General features: G+C 45.1%; 1 protein-coding gene across 2 annotated transcripts in view; it reads left to right on the forward strand.

Annotated features, from left to right (window-relative positions):
• Window positions 1-17,866, forward strand: part of ABCB10 (ATP binding cassette subfamily B member 10) — a 550,176-nt gene that overhangs the window by 305,602 nt on the left and 226,708 nt on the right. For both annotated transcript variants that reach the window (XM_069607430.1, XM_069607431.1), the window contains exon 6: window positions 5,853-5,988. In XM_069607430.1, coding sequence (XP_069463531.1) covers window positions 5,853-5,988 — 136 coding nt within the window. The remainder of the gene's footprint in view (window positions 1-5,852; window positions 5,989-17,866) is intronic.

Genomic DNA, 17,866 nt, shown 5'->3' on the forward strand with positions numbered 1-17,866 from the left:
AATACCTGAGGTTCGCCATTGGCGGCTTGCATTATCAATTTCAAATCCTGTCATTCAGATTGACCTCCGTCCTGAGGGTATTCACCAAACTGATGGTGGTGGTAGCCCATCTCAGCAGTGGGCAGGGGGGGGTTCACATCTACCCCTGTCAGGACGATTGGCTGATCAGGGTGCATTCACCCCAACAAGCCGTGGATCATCTCAACGTTACCTGCCACATCCTTCACAGTCTGGGCTTCTCCCTCAATTACAAGAAGTCCCATATGACACCTTCCCAACAGTTCCAGAACACAGGGACTGTATTAGACACATCCTTGGAAAGTGCTTGCCACACAGGGCGAGGGCTCAAGACATTCTCCAGATGGTAACCAAATTCCAGAGTGCCCAGAGTCTTCCGGCCTTAGAATTCTTGAGGTTGCTCGGCCTCATGGCGTCCTGCATTTTTCTGGTGCCAGAGGCACGCCTGAGAATTAGATCACTTCAATGGGCTCTCAGAACGCAAGTCCCAGTTCTCAGGAAGGATGTCGGATCACCTTTCGAATTCCCGGTCAGAGTCTCACAGGATCTTCTGTGGTAGGCCTGCGAGGAAAATCTTATGAAGGGAGAACACTTTTGGCAACCATGGCCGGAGATAACTGTAGTGATGGATGCCTCTCTCACAGGGTGGGGAGTTCACGCCAACGATCTGACTGTCAGCGGTCGCTGGTCTCCATCGCAGTTCAAACTACACATCAATCTTTTGGAGCTCAGAGCAATCAGGCTAGCACTGAAGGCTTTTCTGCCGCCTGTATGGGGAAAAAATGTCCTGATAATGATGGACAACACGGTGGCCGTTCATTACCTCAACAAGAGAGGAGGCGTAGGGTCACTACCACTGTGCCGAGAGGCAATTACGGCTCTAGTACTGGCCGATTTAAGAGGGAATCTCCCTAGCGGCTGTTCACCTATCCGAAGAGGAGAACACGGCGGCGGACACTCTGAGCAGGCAGAGTGCAGTATCCCACGTGTGGGAACTAGCTCAGGAAGTCCTTCGGGAGATCTTCGCCCTTTGGGGAATCCCTCAAGTGGATCTGTTCGCGACCGGTACCAACCGGAAGTGCGAGCAGTACTGCTCAAGGGAATTTCCCCCAAGAGGAGCTCTAGGAGACTCGTTCATGGTGGATTGGGTATTTCCACTAAAGTGTGCATTTCCTCCAGTCCCCGTCATTCCTCAAGTTCTCGGGAGGTTAAGACTGTTCGGGACCCCCATGATCCTCATTGGGCCAGGAGACCGTGGTACCCGGACCTTCTGGACATGTCCATCTGTCCTCCGATACATCTTCCACAAAAAGAGGATCTTCTCTCGTAAGAGGAAGGTCGGGTTCTCCATCCAGAGGTCAAAACTCTTAACCATTGCACATGGTTTCTGAAAGGTTGAGATATAAGAATTGGGACCTCCCGGATGACGTGATGGAGGTGTTGCTTTCGGCCAGACGGTCAGCAACAAAGTCTCTATACCGTTGCCGTTGGAATAAGTTTTGCGACTGGTGCAGAGAAAAGAATGTTGATCCTTTTCAGTGTTCGACTCCGGATGTTCTATCCTTTTTGCTTTCATTATCGCATAAGCATCTTCAGGTTGGAACCATTAAAGGATACCTTGCAGCGCTCTCAATTTTTAAGCACTCCTCAGAGGAATGCTCCTATTTCAAGATACCACTGCTTACTCAGTTTCTAAAAGTACTCACAAATGTGTTCCCGCCTTTGCCTTTTCAGGTTCCGTTTTGGTCTTGATGTTTCTGATGTGTGCTCCATTTGAACCCTTGCACACGTGTCCGCTGAAGTTGTTGACCTTTAAGACTATACTATTGGTTGCTATAACATCTGCACGTAGAGTGAGCGAGGTGCAGGCACTTCCTTCCAAGCCACCCGTTACTATATTCCACAAGACAGGGTTGTACTGAGGGTAAGACCCTCCTTCCTACCTAAGATAGTTTCAGACTTTCAGTCAGAAAATTGTGCTACCAGCCTTCTATCCTCCTCCGCATCCTAGTAAGGAAGAGGAAAGGCTCCATAGGTTGGACCCTACAAGGGCATTAAGCTTTTATATTTCCAGAATGTCCAAGGTCAGGTTGGCCGACCAGCTCTTTGTGGGGTATACGGGACACAAACTGGGCCAGGCTGTTTCTAAGCAGACCTTGTCTGGGTGGATCATCCTCACTATTTCTGAATGCTATAGATTGGCCGGCAAGGACCCTCCTGAGGGCTTGCGTGCTCGTTCCACCAGAGGCATGGCCACTTCGACAGCCCTGCAAAGGGGTGTCTCTATAAAAAACATCTGTGATGCTGCCATGTGGTCATCAGTACACACGTTTACTAAGCATTATTTCCTGGATACTTCCCATGCTCAGGATGTTGCTTTTGGTAAGGCAGAACTTTACTCTGCCCTTTAAAAACAAATGTCTAAATTCTTCACCCTCCTCCACTCATGGATACTACTTTGGGAGTCTGTCAAAGATGAGGAATACGTTGGAGGACCCAATCCATTAGAAGAACAAGTTACTTAGCTCTGGTAACGTTCTTTCGACTGGATGTTCCTCCAACGTATTCCTCATCGCCTGCCTAACCTACCCCTCTGTAGAATTTCCCATGCTATTACAGTTTTTGTTCCAACAAGGCAGAGTACGGTCAGGCCTGCTTTATGGGCATGTCCGAAACGGTTCCATGTGTTAAAATCGCAGCACAAATGGCTGTGGACGCAAAATATCACGGCAAAAAGGCACTGGTTTTGCCACTGCAATCCATGTTAAGGATCCGGGGGACACCCCCGCAACCCCTGGACCCATTATACAATTTAAGGGAAGTGGGGGACACCCCCACTTCCCTTAAATGGTATAATGGGGTACGGTACACCTTTACCGGGTCAAAACACAGCATTTTTGCCGTTATTTTTGCACAGGCGACATTTTTGCTGCAATTTTATCTCTGCATACCTCTGAAACACAAGGAGGGAAAAACAGAACTGAGGCAACTTGCGCCGTGCGTGCTACTTAGAACATCCGATGACGTCACCCTTGACGGAGGCCTTCGAGCGACATCGACTCAACGCCATCGACGCAGGGCGCCATCTGCCGAAAAATTTCTGAAGCAGCCGAAGCGGGACACTACATGTTAAAGATGAGGGTAAGTAACTTGTTCTTCTGAAGTCTATGCAGAAGCGGCAAGACTGATCCGGTTTTGCGATTAACAATGGGTGAGGACCAGGGACTCTCAGAGGGCTCGATTATATCTGCCTTGAGTGTTTCCTCTACCTCCTTCGCAATTACTTATTTCCTGGGATCCTGCTGGGTTTTAAATTAATGTTTTGCCTGCCGGCGTTCAAAAATAGTGGAAAAAGTTAGAAATCCTTAAGGTGATGCATTTTAAATTTGATTGCACATTTTATTTTGTCTGCATGCACTAGGTAGTTGGATGGAGCACTCTGTAGAATGGAGGCCAAAATAGGTGCTCCTGCTCTAGGAAAAACAATCTAGAATGACATTTTCTGTATTAAAAGAAGCTTGGAGAAGATGTTATGATAAATTAATGAGCACCACCCAATTTTGGTTGAATACCCTTGTAAGAGCACAGTACGCCACTCCACGGAAAAGCCTAGGTTCTCTGAAACAACTATAGAGCTGATCTGACACAGTATAAAACTCTATTAACCGAACATTCTAAAGGGGTGTATGTGTATGAGAAACATGCAAGTCGCCAGTTCTAATACCAATAATATAGGTTAGTGGGGTAATGTACCCGCTTTAGATATCTATATGTAGGTTATAGGATACGATGCCAGTAAGATCCAGGATAAACTTGCCTGTTGCAAATGGGTCTGTGTGTATGTCAGATTGCAATACCAGCAAGAAAATTCATGTGTTAATTTGCTTACTGCAGAGTTGTTTGTTAACATGCTGGTTGCAGGTTCCAAAACAGTATAACTGAAGGGGCTAATGTGCCTGTTGCAATTCCATCTGTAGCATGCAGGTAGATGGTTTCAAATCAGCAAAATAGCTCAGACTACCGGAATATCTCCAGTGTCCATTCAGACTTTCATTGTGCCAAGGTTGATGCAATGAGTACCTTTTGAGAGAGGTAAAAGAAACTGGAGCACTACAGATCAGCGGGGATTTAAGCTGCTTTTACTTTCTTAAAGCAGGGAAAAAAACTCCCAGGAAAAAATAAGAATGAGTCAATCTGCATGAAGTAAGATTGAACATACTTGTAAGTGCAGGTTCCAATGATGGATCTTGCACTTGTAGTTAAGCTTCTCCTCATCATCCAGAACCACTACCCTCTATGTTCAAGTCCTTTTAATACGGGTGGAAAGTACAGTGATTCGAGAGAAGGAAGACACAAGACACAAGCACAGAAAGTTTGAGCCGCTAGCTGACAAGTAAAGTCCTGATCTTCAACATGATGGCAGTTCTAAACCTCACAAGTTTGAATCCTGCGGCATGGCTGACTTAGCCTTTCGTCTTTGAAAGGTTCCATAATCAAGAGCCATAAAATGGGATCGCTACTGCGCTTAGAAGCAAGAGCAATTAGCAACTGGGTGGGGGGAGCTAACCAATCATATAGCTAGGAACACGGGCTTGAACTGCCGGTACAAGCCAGAGTTCCAAGCTGCCCGACGGCCGGCTTCCCCGCCGCCATCTACCCCCACCCTCTGGTCACTTTTATTTTCTTTATCGATCCCCCACCCCCTTACTGACCTCTTTTCTGCGGCTGCGAATCCCACCGCCACATCTGCTCCTTCTCCTTGCGTTCCACAGGCCGCCATGGAAAGGGAAGAGGGGCTCCGCACATAGCCCCAAATTCTCTTTCCATGGTGGCCATCTTTGTAAAGGATTTTACCTCATTCAACGGGACATGCGCAGCGTCCTGTTGAACGAAGGAAAATCTTTTTTTTTAAAAAAACATTTTCTTAGCACCCCAAGTTATAGCTTTGGTAACCCGGGGTGCTAATGGCCTTAACACCCATTCCGGCACACCGATTCGGCTGTTAACGCCACATTGAGGCGCTACATAAGAACATACATGATTATAATTATAGAAGGTGATACAAGTTTGTGGCTGAACATTCAACCCATTTTCGGAATTCCATTTTTTTGTGCAAGGAATGTTCAGATAGGCTGTGTTGTGGCAAGGATATCACACGAGTCCTGAGGAATGGGAATGAAGCACTATCAAAACAAACGTTACTGCAGTAGGTAATTTGTACTTCATGCTTGTGGGGAGGGAAAATGTTACCTCATTAGTATTCTTGGTGGGCGTAGTAAATATTTCATAAATGTATACTGTAATAACTTTATATTGACTAACAATTGACTGATTTTCAAAAAAACAATACATTCAAGATCTTGTGTATTCACATGGGCCTAAAAGGGCCTCCCTAAATAAAAAGAACTATGTGCTTTTCCTGTTGCAAATTCAAAGCCCTGTAGCACTCTGAATGTTATGTTAGTGAAGCTTGTATAGAGCTGCTGCGACCCTGGGGTATCCTGGAGCTAAAAGGATCACACTTTTCTGAATTTGTGTTCAGCTCCCATCTTAAGGCTCTTCTAAGAGATGGTATTTTCAGAAGGATACTTTGTTTTATTTTAGTTTTTGTTCTTTTTTTATTATTGCACTTTTGTTAAGGTTCATATAGCTCTGAATACTCTAGACATGTCTCATTTACTACTATAGATTCCTGTGGCTGTATTGAATATGAATCAGTAGATGCAGAGAACAGCAGTTTGCTTTCATGGCCCTTAATCCAATAATTGTTTTTTTCGTTGTGGATGAAATCCACGGATTTGCAGCTGCTAAAGTGAATGTTCTTTTCTCCACAGACTGGATTATCCGGGAACCTGATTGTGCTCTCTGTTCTGTACAAAGGCGGATTACTAATGAGCAGTGCTCACATGACCGTCGGTGAACTCTCCTCCTTTCTGATGTATGCCTTCTGGGTTGGAGTAAGCATTGGAGGTATGCCAACAATCTGTACCTCCTGTGCAGAAAAGCTATGTGTGAAAAGGTTCCAAATCTGTCTTTTACTAAATAAACAGTACATAATTTTCTGACCCTGTCCATGATGGATAGCAATGGGACTAGCAGGTTGTGGCATAGTACAAATGTCTAGTTCATTCACCTGGACCTCATCTATATTGATCTGATGAATCAAACATATCTTAGTATATACTCATTCCTCAATCACTGAGCATTATCAGAATGCAATTCTATTCTCCATATACTGCATAGTTAAGACTGCCCCAACAGTACACATACAACTAAACTTGTTTGCAACTATTTGTGCGTATCCATGTGTAGTCTTGGAGAAACCTGTCTGATCAAATCCAAAAATGTCCTTCATTCATTCATTACTGTAAAGGGTTGATCAACTCAGTTTGTTTTAGAGTTTGAATTTGGATTGCAATGTACACTTCACTGTTGGATCAACATTCAATACATTGATTTAAATCGAAAACTGGATATCCATCAATTCAACATTGTGAGCATGACTGTCCTTGCAACACTGTTCCTGTCTATTTTAAAGGCTATAGCTCAGCTCATTTTTGGACTAATACCCCTTCTTAGGGACCAATATTAACAAAACAGTCATAATAGTAGAACATGTATACTTAACTGCAAAAATATTACTAAGTAGTGGTTTCTTTCAAAATACACAGGGGCCGTTTCTGACACATGCAGACTTTGTGATGTAGTGTCAACATCAGAAATCCAACCACAGAAATGTCAGATAGCTTGGTATTATGATATCCAACAATACACATACGAAATCAACAAAACCTGATTAGAATACTAAAAGCCACTACCAACAAGGCTGACACCTACTCTATGGATGAAGTGCTTTCAGACAGATGACACAAAACATTATGCATATGACCCTTTTATTAAGACCTATGCATAAGAGTATTTCAGTCAAAATGTTTGTAGTAACACAAGGCTGAACAAGTAAGTTACTCACTGCAGTAGAGACAGTGCGTGTAATCCATCAGCCCTGCTTGCCATGCTCCTGAGATACCATCCATGGGAAAGGAATGGGACCAAAGCTTGATGTACAGCAGCAAATAAAATTATGTAGCGGTGCATAAGCGACCCCCACCCTCGCACATGCCCTCCCTTGAGCATGGTACAACCCTAACCGTCGATCTATAGAAAAGATGGGTTCAGGAGGGTACCCAGTTTAAATAGGAGTACAGTGTCAGTACATGGAGTAATGTTCGCGTTCTCCTACATTCTGAACCCTTTCAAAAGTTATGGGAGATCATAAATCAGCAAACACAAGGGCTGTTGGAACTATTCTGTCAACACTGTAAACAAAAAACCGACCAAGATTCAGCTAACAAGGTCAAAAGAACTCATTGTAAACCTATCAACTGCTTTGGGCCTATTGAGTAGTGTTTATAGAAGGCATATGTGCTGCCCACCGAGATGCTTTTCTTTACAGTTTTCCTCGAAAACCATGTGTCTCTAGAAAGCAAAAGATACAGACTTGGCTCTCACTAAATGTGAATTTTCACAGATAGCTTCACAGAACTCCCTCACTCCATGGTGTCACCTACAGGTAGGTTTTGTGATTTATAGGGTATTGTGCCCGGTTACACTAGTAGTGGTCCCTCTGTCATCCTCCCATGGGTTCCGAAGTTACAGGGTTCTTCAAAGTGGTCCCCATCTTGATACTCTCCTGATTGGTTTGGAAGAAGATTATTAATATTGTGCCTCCACAGGCACACGGCTCCTTTCTCTTACCACTTGCTTGCTCTCTTGCTCTCCCTCTTGCTCTCCTTCCTCTGATGTTCCTACTTTTCATTGTTTTCTACTCTTATCCCTCTCCCTCTACTTCCTCTGGTCTCCACCTTCTCCCTTTGTCTGTTCCACAGATATTCAAACATTCTCCTCTCTCCCTTTCTTCCTCCATCTCCTCTGCCTACTCCTGTGCCCTCTCCTCTCTCCTGTGCCCTCTCTATCTCTCCTCTCTCCTGTCCCATCTCTCCTCTCTACCATGTCCTCTCACCCCACATTCCTCTCTACTCGCCCTCTCTCTATGCCTAGTCTCTCACTCACCCTCCTTACGCTGCACCAAGCCCCTTTCACTCTCCTTACCAAACACCAACACATTCCCAGCCTCTCTCAATACCACCACTTTACCATTAACAATCTCTCTCCGCTCCACTGTCTGTCCTCCACCTAGTCTCTCAGACCACTGACTCTCTTCCTGACCTCACCCGAACACCCCTTACTCTTTCTTTGCCAATCCTTTTATACTTCTCCTGTCCTGGTTCTAGCCTTATCTCCCCTCCATTGATTCAGTGCCTCAACTGATACTAGGGCCAATCTCTATCTGTACATTTCCCTCTGGCTCGGTTTTTGTGTTAGCCTTGATAAACCCCTTTTGGCCCGTCCCTTTTTTCCCTGCGACAATCAGTTAGTTCTGGACAAGTTGGGATTGTGCCCTAGCATCTTTGGGTGGTGCAGTGAGTCCTGTTTTTTCCTTAGCGACATGGGTCTCCTTGGGTACTGGAGCTTTGGAGACTTTGCTGGGGCCTCTGGTTTCTTTCTTCCCCTCGCTGCAGTCTTAGGTGGCTGCATGGCATGCTGGTATGGCCAACATTGACTTTGCAAGGCATGGAATGATTGTGTCATGAATTCACGTCTTTGGTCAGTCTGGGCTAGATGCATGCATCCTCTACATTTTATTGCCAACATTGTCCCCTCCAAGATGGCACCCGCGATAGGATGCAGGCTTATTTTTGTTCCCAGCCCTATATGGCGGCACGTAATGTGGCGACATCTCACGTTCCACAGATGCTGCTTGCCCGAGAGACCAAATGTACTGAATGATCTACTTGAGCCACTCTTCAGAGGAACTCCCCGCATCTCAACACTAAAGTACTGGATCCTAGCTCAGCGCTTCATACTCTTTGCCTTCAATCTTCCTAGTTCTTGTTCTCCTGGCTTCCAATCGCTGTTCCTGGTTTCCTCCTTATTCCTGCTCTCTCCAGTCTCACTTCTCTTTGCCCTGCTGCCTTCCTTCCTTTTCCCAGACTCTGGTTACTCCTTAGCTTCGTATGCTGCTCTCAGTCATCCTTTTGAGCTCAACTTGTAACTGAGCTTTGAATATCTTCATCTTGCTCTCCTTGAACCATCTTTTGAAGCAATAGGTTTTTTCCTCCTTGGAGGGTTTTTCCCTATATACTGGAGTCTGGCCCAAGGTGTCCACCTGTACTGTGTTCACTGTTACAGCCAGGGTGGCATCTGGAGAAAACCATCCTTATCTACAGAACTCCAGATTATGGCCTCGACATTGGTGCAGCGAATCCTCTTTACCAATCTGCTGCCTCAGAGCTCAGGTGAATCCCATACCTGTCAGTCCGAGAATGCCAACAAAGTTCTGTAGTCATGGATCCTATGGAGGACCTTATACAGGCTATGCAAGATCTTTCTACTGAAGTCCAGACCCTTAAGGCAGACAATGCAGCCTTGAAACAAATGGTTCTGGCTCGGGATGCCTTAACACAAGAGAACCCCGTTTGGGGCATTATTCTGGACAAATATGTTGGTTCCCAGAAAAAATCACGCCAGTTTCTGGGCTCTTGTATGGACCATTTTACTTTCAAACCCTTGCTATATACATTGAAAATCGCTGCAGTGGGATTTGTAATCTCTCGTTTGTCAGGCAATGCCCTATCCTGGGCCACTCCAAGGCATAAAATAAGCAGTGTTGCATAGCAATTTGCTATGCAATTATGTACGTTTGCTAATCATATGGACACTTGTGTAGCAAAGTTAGCTATTTAAGATGACCTCTACAATGAACGCACAGCTCGCCCTGCATTCCTCTCTTGCCCATGCTCTCTTCACCTGCTTTTCTCAGTTCACTTCAAGTGCTAATGGAGAGAAAGTGAAGCAGTAATAATCTCCTCCAATCGTAAGTGCCAAAGGCATGTGTGGGTGTGCAAGGCAAGAATTTCTTTTTCAAATAATTGCAAACCAGAAGTAATCGGGTTGATACTTTTATTAAGCTTTCTATATCCTGCCTGGTGAAGACCAGTATGTTTCAACTTTATATTTATTTACAAATAGTCATGCACTTCCATTCCTAAAATGTAAGTTGTTACATAATGCATAATTACAGTATTGATACTGTAACATACTGCATCATCCCCATGTGTTACACTAACCTAAACTGGTATCTAAATTTCATAGTGTCCACTGCATTTCATTTTGTGGGGAAAGATGCATCATATTGACAAGTGAACACTTTTGAAACTGTACATGATCAAATGCTTTTGATGGCAAACCTAGTTCTATAACCTGCAGGTTGTATACATCTTGTAGCTGGTGCTCAACCCATGAGCCAAACCCATATTCCTGGAAATTCTGTATTATCACTCTGTTGCTTTATACCAGGTACCCTAAAAGTGAGATGACCACAAACTACAATATTCCACGTAGTTTGTCCTTTTATATGGCTGCTAGACAATCCACTCTGCTTAGTCTCCTTTCTTAACTCTTACATAATGAATACACAAAGCGAACTAGGTGCTTATGCAAAGTACTGATCAATAGTTCCATCCAGTCTGTACATCTACAGATCTACTGCAATACCAAACACTGTAGTTGGCCTCCAGAGTACGCTTTGTTTTATGATTGAATTTTATATAACCACCTGCAGACAGCTGGCTAAACTGTTTTCAAAGCCTTTTTTTATCATATCTATTTATTTGTGTCCATTCATGCAGCTAACCTTTTACATTTTACTGACACTCATCTATGGCTCGCAGAGTCTTTTTACCCACTCACACAGTCAAGTAGATTTTTATAAAGGGCAAGAAGCATTCGCAAGAGATGTTTGAAACTTTTATTTAACATTTACTTTGCAGAAAAAATGTCAAAGGTTTCACTGCGAATGGCTGGCCTCTAGGTGGCAGCAGTGTGCCAAACATTAGTGGGTTTGTAGGGACATGCAACATTTTAAAGAAATCACATTTGACATTTTTAGGTTGAATAAGTATACTAAGTTACCCTACCTGTAGGTCTAGTTGAAGTTTAAAGAATTTGCAAGGCCTGACTCCTCTCACTAATGTCTTATTTCAGCGGTACGCAAAACTGCTGCATTGTTGCTTATTTCATGTCTTGGGTACAAATAACTTCTGGTGACATTAACAATATTAGTACAAAATTGCTAATCAAATGAGGGTGTTTGCTAATAAAAAATAATTTAATTTGCAAACTCTGCTAATCAATGTTTGAAAACTAATTTATGCCTTACCATTCCTCTATTCACCGCGAACGACCTCCTTTTTGAGAACTATACAGCCTTTCTGACAGCATTTAAAGCCATGTTCGATCGACCAGACATGGTCTTTCCCGCCTAAGAAAACCTGCTTAACTACAGACAAGGTTCACAGGACCTAATGACCTATACGACCAGATTCAAGCAGCTAGCTAAAGAAACTGGCTGGGTTGATGCTTGTTTCACTTTCTACTGGAGGGGCTTAAACAAAGAGCTCACGGATGAGCTGGCTTGGGTCCCTAGACCTGATAGCTTTAATGCCCTTGTAACTTTATTCCTCCAAATTAACTTTCCAATACAAGAAAGGCACTCGGAGAAAAGAAAAACTCGCCTTTTTGTACCCAAAGAAGTCGCTCTATCCTCAGGCTCTAGCACTCACACTCCTTCAGATCCTGAACCTATGCAGCTCAGAACGGCTTGTGGACCAATGACGTCAGAGGAAAGAGCCAGAAGAATGTCTCAGGAACTTTGTATGTATTGCGCTTCTCGCAATCATTTAGTTAAAGACTGTCCCATTGTGCCACCTCGACATTCGAGAAATGACTCCCATTTCTGAATGGAGTACGGAACTGGGAGAAGGTGACGAATGGAAGACAGCATTCAGAACACCCTTTGGTCATTATGAATACTTGCTCATGCCTTTCGGACTTGCTAACGCCCCGGCGGTCTTCCAACGTTTCATGGATCGGATGTTTTCGGATATGCTATTCCTTTTTGTCATTGTGTATCTGGATGATATCTTAATATTCTCGAAGGACCCACTCAAGCATGAGGAACATGTTAAGGCAGTGTTACAACGGCTACGTGAACACAAGCTCCTGGCAAAACCCGAGAAGTGCCTCTTTCATGTCCCTACTGTCCACTATCTAGGATGTGTTCTTAGCCCAGAAGGTATTGGAATGGATCAATCCAAGGTAAAGGCTATACTACCCTGGCCAAGTCCGACCACCGTGAAACAGATCCAGTCCTTCCTGGGCTTAGCTAATTTCTATAGGAAATGTATACCTTCCTTTTCCGAGATAGTCCAACCGATTATTGCCTTGTTGAAGAAAGACGCTCCCTTTCATTGGGGAACAGCTCAGGAGGAAGCCTTCCAATGCTTGAAAACAGAGTTCACTCAAGCTCCCATCCTGGCTCAACCTGATATTAATTGGCCCTTCTTAGTGGAAACAGACCGCTCTATCTACGCCATTGGAGCAGTTCTGAAACAAGAATTTGACGACAGACTGGAACATCCTATTGCTTATCTTTCACGGACCTCAACTCCCAGTGAAACCCACTACTCTGTTTTAGAAAAGGAACTGTTAACCATCCGTCAAGCCTTTACCGAGTGGCATCATTTACTCTTAGGAGAAAAACATCTGGTCCAGGTTCACACGGACCATCGAAATCTTCAAGTATTACAGGCCCTGGAATGTAGAAATAGCCGTCAAGCCCGTTGGGCCTTCTTCTTTGCCCAATACCAGTTCCAGATTCACCATGTCCCTGGAACGCCGAATATAATTGCTGACGCCTGATTACGAACCTCCTGAAGACCGGACATTCCCTAAGATGTTTCCACATAAGATATTTGTAGCTCACGCAATCAACCTCCTGGAACAAATTTGCTTACAAACCCAGTCCTCTGAACTCTGGAAGAACATTTCAAGGAAGAATCAATGGGATCTGAAAACCAAGGACGGATATTTGTTCAAAGATAATGCCTTCGTCATTCCCACACAGAAACTACAACAAAGGATAATAAACCTTTGCCACGATACACTTCACTCTGGACATCGTGGCATTACCAATACCCTCCGTCTCATACAAAGGCAATACTGGGGGCCTAAAATGAAGACTGATGTTAAGCTGTACGTCCAAGCCTGTTCTGTCTGTAGTCAGAACAAACATAACAAGAGACCGGCGGGTCTCCTACTGCAGCCTACACTACCAACAAGGCCCTGGGAATTTATCACTACAGACTTCATTGTGGAATTGCCAGCTTCCAGGGGATACACGACTATCATGGTCACCATTGACTTGTTCACTCATTTGGCTCATTTTACACCCCTGTATAAACTACCATCCTCATCGGAACTCGCTGGAATTTTCCTGGAACACATATTCCGGCTTCATGGTCTCCCTTGCAAGATAATATCGGACAGAGGACCCCAATACATTTCTCAGTTTTGGAAACACCTTTGTCGAATACTAGGAATTCAACGGGCTCTCTCCTCAGGCTATCATCCCCAAACCAACAGAGCTACTGAACGTGTGAATCAAACCTTAGAACAATATCTTTGATGTTTTGCTACCAAGGTCCAGGATGATTGGTCCCTAATACCTGTGGCTGAATTCGCTTATAATAACTCGGATCACTCGGCTGTTAAAACCAGCCCTTTCTTCTTTAGCCAAGGGTTCCACCCTTCGGTTCTACCTTCTGTCCTCCACCATCCTACACCGGTTACTACAGTCGATTCCTGGATTGAAACACTTATCAATGTACAAAGAGAAGCCAAAGAACAGCTAGAAAGAGCCCGGAATCAGACCAAACATTATGCAGACTCAAAGAGAAGACCAGCGCCCTCCTACTCAATAGGCGATAAAGTATGGTTATCCTCGAAACTACTGCCTCGACATCTACGGCCAAATAAACTGGCTCCCCGATATTATGGGCCTTTTCCTATAAAAGAAATCATCAACCCAGGCCTTCCACCTCAAATTACCAGATTCCTGGAAGATTATCCATCCAGTTTTTCATACATCTCTAATAAAGCCATACATCCAGACCTCTCGGACTAACCTCAGACCTAGCCCTGTCCTTGTCAATGACCAACTGGAATATGAAGTCTCCCGAATATGTGACTCCAGATATAAACGTGGTCAGCTCCACAGCTCCAGTACCTGGTGGAATGGAAAGGATATCCACCCAGTGAACGCACTTGGGAACCCGTCTCCAATTTGAATACCCCCAGGTTACTCCGAAGGTTCCATTTCATACACCCGGACAAACCTGGCGGGATGGGTTTTCGGAGGAGGCATGCTGTCATGACCCATCCGACACGCCCCTTCTGGGCCTCCTGGTCCCTGTCACGTCGGGGCTTACACTCTGTTGTACTACCAACATGGCCACAATCACTGAACGCTGCCTGCCAGCCTTCACGTTCATTGCAGCATGCTTGATAAAATAGCCACACCCCTGTGCTTCTGTGCGTCTCAACGCTACTGTTAGCTGTGGCTAGACGTGTGCTCCGTAGTTTGCTTTCTCTGAACCTTGTTGCTTTCCTGGTTCCCGGACCCTTGCTTCATTCTATCCCTTCTCCTTCTTACCCAACCTTCTCCCGGAATCCGTGCACCCGCCTCCGAGTGCTTCCCATATTTTTCTTCCTGGATTTCCTGGAGTTTACTATCGATCCCGGACAAGAAGTTGAACGAACACAGGCAGGCGGGCTTGTACAAGACCGGAACCATAAGGAAGAAAACTTCTACAATGGAATCCATCAAGCAGCGAAAACAGGTGAGAAAGGGGGAAACCTGTGACACTTTGCCTTTCTTTAGTTGTGCATTGCTGCCTCGTATGGTCTCTTATTGGTAATTCCCCTTATTTAGGACCCTCAGTGACGTACTCCACCACTTTATGCCGTGGTTCCTTCCCCTCAATCCCTGGCAATCATCCCAGCAATCTGTACATAAACACCTCTGTGTGTAGGTATCCCTCTCATTGTGCTGTGTGCATGGTATGCCTGAATCAGTACTGCCACTCGGGCTGGGTACATTCCCAGTGTGGAGCACACCATCCCATTCTCCGAGAATGAAATTGTGGTGTTCAATTTGCTGAGGAGGTCCCCTCCCAGAATATTGATGGGAGTGTCATTTGAATACAGCAGAGGTGCTACAATATGCTGTGTCTCTATTGTCAAGGGTCAATCTTTTGTCAGAGGAACTTTCAAAATTGTCCCCAAAAAGCCTTGTGTGTCCAAACATTTGTTAGATAATGGAAATCCTTCTTCCTTAATGCACGATCTGGTTGCCCCAGTATCTATAAGAAAGAAAATTCCCCTCTGTCCTATCTGAACTGCTACCTTTGGTTCCTCATCTGGGTCTTCAGTTACTGCTAGAACAGGACACACTTGCACGCACTCCCCGTGGGCAGCCCTATTGGGAAAAAGTGTTTGTGGATGACGCAAATGGTTTACTGCCCAGCATTGTCACTCCTGTGTATTGGGCTATGGTATTTTGTCCCAGTATTGTTGCCCTTCTGGTATCTGTGTCTGTGCTGGTGCCTGAAGTACGCTCACTGTACCTTGAGTTCCTGATATTTCCCCACTTTGTACCTGCACTTCTCCCTGGGTAGTAATACCCTGTGTCTATGCGGGCTGTATCTGTAATTGCTGTTGCTGCAGCATTACCTGCACTTGCTGTGGAGTCTGCTGCATGTATGACTGCTGTGGTTGCCCTGCATGTGCAACAAGTGGCCATGTTCATACGACCTGTCCATAATTCCCACATGTGAAGCACTGTACTCCAAAACGTGGAGTCCTTCCCCTGTATCCCATTCCCCTACCACGTGCATATTATCCTCTCCCAGCCTGATACTGTCCCATGTATGCAGTTGCTCTGCCTGCCTGCATAACCCCTGGCTGCTGCACATTTATGAATGCTGTTTGCTGTTGCATCTGTACAGTTCCCCACTGCTGGTTGGGTGGCACCTGAGTGTAAACTCATGCCAGCATTACCGCAGCCGCTGGAAGCCCTCCTTACTGTGCCTGTGGAACACCTGTGAATATGGCTCCCTCCATTTGTATTTTCGGCATTTTTTTCAGAACCAATTTGTTTACTGCCTTGGTAGCATTATCAACTGTCTCCTTATCCTTTTCCTGCTTTCTTTTGCATTAGCGTGCAATTGTCGCCTGTATCTCCGGCTACCACTTTGAATCTATTCACACTATTTTTCTAAAGAGACCCGCACATCCGCAGGGAGCCCCCTCACTAAGATGTGGTAGAACAAAGGTATTTGTTCGTCCCATTAATATTTATTTTCCTGCGTCCACATTTCCTGTATGGATCGTATGTATTCTGCGGGATCCTCATCGGGTTTCATTTTGAGAGCCAATATAGAAGCCATGTCTGACGTGTCTGGCTGCAGCTCCCTTAGAGCCTTCCAAACATGTGCTCGATGGTTGTTAAAAGGTACTCCATTGTGTATATTGGAGCTTAATTTTACCCCGGATTATCTGTCCTGTTGTCATATTTTTTCACTCCTCCCCCCAACCAATACTGCCAGTAAACCTTTTATGCATCCTACGGCCAATAAGATTCCTGCTGTCTCTTTCTCATAAACATAAATCCACTTGCTCGCCCCCACCATTAACAAAGGTAAACTGTAAACTAGATTGTCCCTGTCCATTGTCTGCCAGGGTATGTAATGAACCTAGCCCCTTGCTTTCTGTAAAAGGGGCATTTGCGTGCGCGCTCTGCGTTTATTGCCACACTGTGGTCTTTTTGCTACCGCTATTCTGGTTTTCCTGCTTCAGAGCCTGTTTCCACAGTCATCCAGTGATTCTTCTCTTTCCTCCTCTTCTCTTCTCCTTTCCCGTCTCCTGTCTGTCAAATGGTGGGTGTCTGTTTTGTCATTCCTTGATCGCTGTTAGCACTGTCTTCCCAGTCTGATATGGTGTGCCCTTCTTCCACCATGTCAGTTTCACTGTTGCCCTTGTCCTGTCTCCACACGTCTATTTTAAATTGTATACGTCCTGCTGTCCACCCCTGTTCATTGGCTCCCTCTTGTGTTCCTTTCCTTTTTCCTCTACTTCCCATTCCATTGCTTTTTGTGCTTCGTTGAACACACTGCCCTTATACATTCCCACTCGAGCCCTTTGCTCCTTCACCTCCAACTCCCTCAGGGTCAGTTGCTTCTCCAAGCAACGATTTGGTGGTAGATCTTTCTTCCGCTGGGGCCTCCCTCTGGAACAGCCTCCCTGCCTCTCTGAAACTTGAGGAGAACCATCTTCGGTTCAGGAAGCACCTCAAGATCTTCCTCTTTGCTTCTGTTTTTGCTCTTCCTCTCCCCTGCTAATCTGTCTGCTTTGGCAGCAGGTACCTTGTTACCCTGTGATTTCAGGCCCAGATCCCTGCCCTCTCAGCCACAGACCCGCACTGCCTTCTTGCAACGTCAGGCACTTGGGTCTGTATCTGCAAGCCTACAGTCCCCTTCCAGCACTTAACAGACACCTGTTGTCTACACCTTATTCTCACACTTACCACCTGTTTGCCGCACTACCTGTTGTTGTTAATCACGTGTTCAGCACTTTTCACTGCACCCGCACTTTCTCCCTTCCCTCTCCCCTGCACTTGCACGTTATCAGTGTCACTGGGCATAGTAAGATCGTTGTTTTGTCCTCCATTGTTTCCCGTCCCTTGCCTCATCGCGCTCTGAAACACCTGTGTATGAGCGCAATACAAATAAAATATCATCACTGTCAAGTTGTTGCTGCATGCTCTTTTTTATGTAATTTAAATATTTCTGCCTCTTTTGATCGTCTATGTTAATGATGCCTGTGTCGCTCT

The sequence above is a fragment of the Ambystoma mexicanum genome, chromosome 4q (assembly GCF_040938575.1).
Source record: "Ambystoma mexicanum isolate Mex_15411 chromosome 4q, UKY_AmexF1_1, whole genome shotgun sequence".
Taxonomy (NCBI): Eukaryota; Metazoa; Chordata; class Amphibia; order Caudata; family Ambystomatidae; genus Ambystoma; species Ambystoma mexicanum.